The 8,014-nt window shown below is 44.1% G+C and overlaps 1 protein-coding gene across 2 annotated transcripts in view; it reads right to left on the minus strand.

Moving 5' to 3' along the window:
- Positions 1-7,683, minus strand: part of RICTOR (RPTOR independent companion of MTOR, complex 2) — a 177,652-nt gene extending 169,969 nt beyond the window's left edge. For both annotated transcript variants that reach the window (XM_006889545.1, XM_006889544.1), the window contains exons 1-2: positions 7,613-7,683; positions 7,393-7,440 (exon numbers count right to left, since the gene is read on the minus strand). In XM_006889545.1, coding sequence (XP_006889607.1) covers positions 7,393-7,440; positions 7,613-7,661 — 97 coding nt within the window. In that variant the 5' untranslated portion in view covers positions 7,662-7,683. The remainder of the gene's footprint in view (positions 1-7,392; positions 7,441-7,612) is intronic.
- Between the last annotated feature and the right edge of the window lie 331 nt (positions 7,684-8,014).

Below are 8,014 nucleotides of genomic sequence, written 5' to 3' on the forward strand. Positions count from 1 at the left end.
GGCTGTTGTACATAGGGTCGCTATGAGTTGCAAGCAACTCGATGGCACATAACAACAACAACCAGAAATATAAGTTGGGTTTACAAGAGGTCGTAGCACTAGAGACATTACTGCCAATGTCAGATGGATCTTGGCAGAAAGCAAAGAGTACCAGAGGAATGTCTATCTGTGTCTCACTGACAATACAAAAGCATCTATCAGGCTGTGTAAATGACAACAAATTGTGGCCAACCTTGAGAAAAACGGGAATCCCCGAACATTTGCTTGTGCTTATATGAAGCCTATACTTGACCCAGGAAGCAATCCTCAGAACAGAGCAGGCAAACATGGCATGGTTCAAAATCAGGAAAGGAGTGCATCACTGATACATCCTGTCTCCATACCTTTTCAATCTATATGCAGAGCAGATCATTCGGGAAACAGGGCTTTATGAAGAGGAATGTGGCATCAGGACTGGAGGAAGACCCATCAACATCCTACATTATACAGATAGTACAACCTTGCTTGCTGAACTGAAGAGGACCTGAAGCACTTGCTGCAGAAGGTCAAGGACTACACTCTTCAATATGGATTGAAGCTCAACATCAGGAAGATAAAGATTCTTATCACTGGGCCAACTGGAAGCACTGTGATAGATGGAGAAGAGATTGAGGTTGTTAACAATTACAGCTTGCTCAGCTCCACAATTAACACTCTTGGCACCTGCAGTCAGGTAATAAAATGATGAACTGCATTGGGAAAATCTGTTGTCAGGAACCTCTCCAGAGTACTGAAAAGTAACGATGTCTGTCTAGAGACTAAGATGCACCTAATCCAAACTATAGTCTTTGCAATTTTATGCATCTGAGCACTGGACAACAACTAAGGATGACAGAAGAATCCATACCTAAGAATTGTGGTGCTGGAGAAGAGTCTTGAATATAACATGGACCACCAAGAAGACAAATAGGTTTGTTTTTGGACAGGGTGAAATCCAGTTTTTCCTTGGAGGCTGAGATTTATGAAGCTCCATATCATACTATGGGCCCATGTCCAGGAGGGACCAGTCCTTAAAGGATAACATGCTTAGAAGGGTGGAGGGACAGCACAGGAGAGGAAGACACCAGATGAGACTAATTGATACAGTAACTGGAACAATGAGAGTCGGTGTGTTGGAATTAGTGAGACTGGCTCAGGATGGGGCATGGTTCAGAACCACTGTATATAGGCTCGCTATGGACCACAGGAGACTGGACGGCACATAACAATAACAACCTATAGTCAACTGGTATTTGACAAGGAAACAAAACCTGTTAAATTGGAAAACAACAACATTTTTAACAAATGGTACTGGCAACACTGGACTTCTACCCGCAGAAAGCTGAAGCAGGATCCATACCTCACAGCACACAAACTAACTCAAAGTGGACCAGAGAACTAGGGGACCTAAAATATAATGGGACGTAGACAGCCTAACCTCTGGTATAGATAGGCTGTCAAATACAGACAGAAATACACAAACAGGAAAAGATAATCTCAATGCATGTAATCGTCTAAAGATTAAGTCCATGTGTGCATCAAAAACTTTTTTCCAACAGAGTGAAAAGGAAATACTGATTGGGGAGACAAAACATCTGGCAAAGACATCTCAAACAATGGTCTCATAACTAAAGTTTACATAATACTACAGGGCCTCCACAAGAAAAAGACTGATAACCCAGTAAGTCTTCCCATGCCGGTGACCAGTTAAGACATGAAAAAACTTTTCACAGAGGAAGACATTCTGATGGACAACAGACAGATGAAGAAATGCTCAAAATTGTTCGCAATAAGGGAGATGCAAATGAAAACCACAATGAGATACGGTGTCACCCCAGGAGCAGTGGCAAAGTTTAACACGACAGCCAGCAATAAATGCTGGAGAGGATGTGGAGAGACTGGAACTCTCATATACTGTGGTGGGATTGTAAAATGGTTCAAACACTCTGGAAGGCAGTTTGACAGTTTAAACACAGAAATTCAGTTATGACCCAGCTATTCCACTGTTAGGAATATACCCTGAGGAAAAGAGAACTGAGACACAAATGGACATTTGTACACTGATGTTATGTTCACAGAAGCCATATTCACAATAGCAAGAAAATGTAAAGTTCTCAAATGTCTTTCAAAAATGAATGGCTTGAAAATTTGTACCTTCACACAATGGAATACTATGCAGTACTCAGGAGTAATGATTTTGAAAAATACTATGGGATATGGGAGAGGCTAGAGAGCATTAAAATGTGGGAACTACCTCAGTTTCATAAGGACAAATATTGCATAAGACCATTATTGTAATTACAGAAGAATAATTAGTAAAATGTGTATGAAAGTCCAAGGGGAGAAAGGGAGAAGGAAGGGTGGCTGATGGTGGGAGGGTAAAAAAATCACAGGTTCACAGAGTTTGGTGGGTGGAAGGTGGGAAATGAAAAAATTAGCAAAGATCCAGCAGGGACCTGAAAAGACAAGAGTGATAGTAGGCATAAATCAATGGTGACTAGTTTTATAAAACAGTGTCCAATGTGTGGGAATGATCATATGAAACACAATGTGAAAGAAGGAATGTGTGAAACAAATATATTCAAATTTTGAATGCAAGTCAACGTTGTTGTTATGTGCCGTCAAGTTGCTTGTGACTCAGTGAATCTATGTACAATAGCCCTGAAACCTGCTCTATCCTGTGCCAACTTTACTGTCTCTGAGAAAAGTACCCTCATTATCTCAGTCACTGAATGCAAGTCAACATAAAATCTTAAAAAAAAAAATAAATACATCTTTAAAAAAAATTAATAGGGAGCTCTGGTGGCCTAGTGGCAAGAAGATGTACTGTAATCCCAGAGGCACGCGGTTCAAATCCACCAGATACTCTGCTGGAGAAGGAGGGGCAATCTCCTCCTGTACCAGTCAGATCTGATTTGAGGGTACGCACACGCGCGCGCACACACACACACACACACACACACACAAAACCTCTAAAATAAAAAATAAAATTAAAAAAATAAATTAAGAGATGTATCACAATGGAAAAAATCTGTCACCAAGCTCTCCAGAGGACTAAATAACAATGGTGTCAGTTCAAAGACTAAGATATGCCTGATCCATCTTCTCAATTACTTGCTATGCATCTCGAAGTTGGGCAATGACTGAGGATGACAGAAGAATCAATGCCTTTGAGTTGTGGTGCTGGAGAAAAGTACTGAGTATCTCAAGAACTTCCAAGAAAATAGGTCTGTCTTGAACAGAGAAATTTTGTCTCACATACTTTGGGCATCTTGATAGGCAGGGCTAGTCTGTGGAGGTCATCATGCATAAAAAGGTGGAGGGTCATGGTAAGAGAGGAAGACTCTCAACAAGAGGTATTGACACAGTGACTGTAGCAATGTCAATTATGTAGGTATTTAGGCTTCAAGAGAGATCTGGCAAGAAAAACAGTATTTCAAAATTGGTGTTGTTATGTGCTGTTGAGTCACCTGCAACCCTATGTATAATAGCTGTGAACCCTGCTCTATCCTGTGCCAACCTTACTGTCTCTGACACACCTACCCTCATTACCCCAGTCACTGAATCAATCCATCTCATCAAGGGTCTTCCTCTTTTGCACTGTCTACCTTTCCAAGTATGATGTCCCTCTCCAACAACTAGTCCTTCCTTGCATCATGCCCAAAGTATGTTGGACTAAGTCTCAGAATTCTTGCCTCCAAGGAGTAACCTGGTTCAATAACAAATATCGATGATTCAAAAATTATCTAGAGTAGGTGTTTCAACAAAACTGAAAACCTACCACAAACTTAACTTACTACAGTACTACTATAAAAAGTTCAAGATGCTGTTTCGTGTGGTCAAGAGGCCTGGAACTCCTTATGGCCCTATGTACAATAGCCTTGAACCTTGCTCTATCATGAATCAATTTCATTGTCTCTGACACCTCCACACCCATTACTCCAGTTATTCAGTTAGTCCATCTCATCTAGGGTCTTCCTCTAGATGGAAGTTCATAAGCTAGGTAAAAATTAATCTATCAATAATTTTTAATTAAGGCATATCACATATGAACCCAGTTTTTAACACCAACATCAAAAAGAAAAATTCTCTTGGGCATTAGGAAGACCACAAAGCTAACCAAATCACTGTTAAGATTAATGGGAAATTTTCTGAAGTCAAAGAGGAAAATTCTAAGATTCTACAAAATATTTTATCTGAAGTATAAAGCATTTAACAGACTACTCTTCACACAGATTTCATTTACTGCTAATTGCACAGTTAACTTTTTTATAATTATATTCAAGAACTCTACTTCAGATAGACTACATTCAATTAGCACAATAGTGTGTCTGAAAAATGAAGCTTCAGTACTATAATTTTATTAGCATATCTATAATATTCAAAGCAATAACTTGAAATAATTTAAAGTTATTTTTAAGTAATTCTTATTTTACATTCTAGGAAGACAACTAATATTTACTTAGCATTATTTACAAAATATTATGTCCTATGCTGAGTTCTTTAATAAAGCAAAAGCTTGTTTACTTCTCACATTCTTTACTCTTTGAAGCTATTCTTTCTTATTTTCCAAATGAAGAAATCAAGGGTTAAGCAAGGTCAAATAACTTACCCCAAATCACCCAAATATTAAATTCACAGCTAAAATTACAGCCCAGAACTGTGTGACTTTACAGTCTGCTTTTTAACTAGACTTAGTGTAACAAGCAAAACCTCTAATACTGAACTGTGCTAGATAACTACACAATGAATTTCTCAAAGATCACATGAAAACAATTAAAATGAGAGTAGGAACTGCCTTAGCAGTAAAACGAAAGTTTTCCTTGCCCAAACTTTATCTTTTTTTGCACTGTAATCCAATCCACAAACAGCTGTCCTTCAGCTGCAACCCAGATTGCCCTAGATCTCAAATGACTGACGTTTAGTTCCTCATGAATTTTACTCATGTCACATCCACAACCTTTCTTTTAACAATGAAACGTTTGCAAGAATAAGAATTCATTTAAACCCTGGATTGAAAGAGTGACAGTGGCAATGAGGACAGATGTATCAGAGACGATGAGGTCTGTCTCAGGACAGCAGAGTTCAGAGCAATTGTTCACAGGGTCATTATGAGTCATAGTGGACTCAACCACCTGCACACAACAATATCACTAAATTATAAATCTAAGTCAGATTACTTTCTTTTATTCTCAACGTAAGATTTAAGGGTACAGTTTTCCTATAAGGTTTCTCTCATAGTCATTTACAGCTTTTGCAATCAGTTTCAACTAACAGAAATGTTACTCCAAATGAAGGTACACTTTGTCGTGGCCAACAGAAAAAAACATCTCTATACTGTTTATATTATCCTGGAAATACCTCTGAGTACTGTGTTTACTAAATACTCAGGGAATACAGCACTGTATACAGGGATCTCAGGTGGTATTGTTATTCGCCATAAAGTCAGAACTGACTCATAGCTGACCCTCCAGGGAGTTTTCAGAGACTTTAAATTAAAGGAAAGAAGGCAGCTTATTTTTCTCCTGCAGAGTAGCTAGGAGATTCGAACTACCTGCCTTTGGGTTGGCAGTGCACCAGAGCTCAACGATCTAAGTGGATAAGCAAAATGAGATAAAAATCAATGATATGAAATATAATTTGTACACAGGCTCTCCACCATCCAAATTTCTGACATTAACCAGATAACCCATGAGACACTCAAAGCACAACTATCATTTGTTTTCAGCATGATATCCAAGCATATTTTCAATGAGCAAATTATCAAGAGCTGTTAAGTGTTCTTTCAACACCACCTAAAAAAAAAAAAAAAAGCTAATATAAAAATGAAATCATTAACAAATCACATCTGCTACCAGGATAGAATAGCCAATATTTAAGCTTTGTAGGACTTACGCTGATTTTGTAGGAGATACACCAAAAAACCGTTTTCTCGTGTGTGTGTGTGGTGTGTGTAATTTCATTTCACTTTACATACACACACAGGGTCATGATTCCAAACTGTTGCACAAATGTAAAAAGCTTTACATCTTCTACATTAACTTTCAAAATTTATCTGTTGAAAACTGTTCGATTTCAGTCCACTGGTGGTCTAATTAATCGCCATTTGCAGTTAGTTCTTAAACTCCTCTGCCTGAAAAACTGTTTGTAGAAAACTACGTCCCTGAACTTTAAGAATAAAACAATTAGTTGCAAAATACGTACTCATGTAGCGAAATGAAAAACAGCCTTCTCTGTTTATAAAAGAGTAACCTTACGAGGCACAAAATACATTCAATCCACAAAGAGCGTAGAGTTTAAGTATATCCATGAGCTTCAAAGTAAACCCACACATCCAACAACACTGTTGCTAATGTAATTGTGCCCAGCACCGCATACCTTTTTTAAAAAGGGAGGGGATTTTAAAAAATGGAATATCGAATGTTTACAGCTACTTTCTTTTTCAACTTCCCAAGGTGTTTTTCAGATCACAAAAAGGAAACCGGTTCTGTGGGGGCTGAACCCTTAACACCCTTAAAGCTACAGCGGGTGTGAAATAAGACTTCCTCGGAATCACTAGACCAAAGCCAATTTTACCGTGGGAGAGGAAAAACACCTAAAAAAGACTAAATCTTGCAGGAGGCGGTCTGAGTGCATTCCAGGGACTGGGGCGGAGCGGGATTAGGTCCCGATAGCGCCGGGCGGCGAGGTGTAAACAAACCCCGGCCGCCACGGAAGGTAAACAATGAACCTGCAGCGGGCGGAGGGCGGGCTCCACCAACTCGGTGCCGGCCGCCGGGAAGGGGAAGCGGGAGGCGCACGCACCGCCGAGCCCCGACATCGAGGAGTGACCACTCCGGGTCTGTGGCCCAGCGGTCAGCGCCGCGGCTTCCCCTGGGCTAAGGGGGTGGGGGGGGACAAGCGAGAAAAGTGGTACCGCAGCCGTCACGGACCAGGCTGGTCCGGCGTCGGCTGCTGGGGACCCGACGGGCAGGATGTGGTCGCTCTTCCCGCAAACATCCTCTTGCAAACCTAAAAGAACAGCCTTGGCTCCCTCCGGCCGCCCCAGGATTCGGCCGCGCGAGCTTCACGATGGGTGCAAGACGCTCCCGAGTCCCGGAACCCAGGTGGTGGCCAACGCCGCCGGGTCGGTTCGGGGCTCCCCGCAGCCCCCCGCGGCCGGCAGAGGGCTCGGGTCCGGGAAGCCCGCACCGGGAAAGGGGGATGGGTCCGGCGACACGGCCCCGGGCTCGGCTCCGGCGGGTCGGCAGGCGGGGCGCGGGCTCTGCCCACGGCACCCCCGCCGGACCCGTGAGGGCCCGTCCAGCCCCGGTCCCTGGCCCCGCTCCTCCCCATCAGCGCGTCCTCGCCGGCGCCCGCGGCGCCCCGCGTTACCTCGGGTCAGATCCAGCGGGACGTTCTCCTCGCCGCTGTCATTCCGCCCTGCGCGAAACACAGACACACAGCCCCAATTAGGATAGGCCAGCGGCTGGAGCCCTGGCTCCGGGTGGCACCCCGGCTCGCTCCCCCCAACCCAGGGACAGGGGGAGGCAAGTGCCGGGGGTGCCGGGCGCCGGGCGGGTCAGGGGGTGAGGGCTACAGCCCCCCGGTTTACCTCGTATTCGGAGATTCTTCAGCGAGCGGCCGCGGCCGATCGCCGCCATATTGACGGGTCTCAGTCACAACACCGGAAACCTCGCCCAATCGCGCGAGAACCCCCTCGCCCTCCCCTCGCGCCGTGCCCGCCCCCCGCGACACCTCCCCGCCCTTTGCGGCCGGCGGGCCGTGCCGCTCCGGGTGCGCGGGGGCCCCGGACGTGTCCGGGTGGATGCTCCCGACTTGCAGTGGCTTCCGGGACCCGAGGTTGTAGCCGCAGGTCGGGCTCGCCGAGAGAGTGCGCCTGCCAGAAGGGGCCTTTCCCACGAGGGGAATCCCATTGATGCGACTTGGCCGCGTGGAGGATGCTTCTCCAGCTTCGGTGGAAAGCGTACGGCTAGGACGGGAGCGAGAGGAGGAG

Source organism: Elephantulus edwardii, unplaced genomic scaffold (assembly GCF_000299155.1).
Source record: "Elephantulus edwardii isolate Elephantulus edwardi_28Jun2011 unplaced genomic scaffold, EleEdw1.0 scaffold00079, whole genome shotgun sequence".
Classification (NCBI taxonomy): Eukaryota; Metazoa; Chordata; class Mammalia; order Macroscelidea; family Macroscelididae; genus Elephantulus; species Elephantulus edwardii.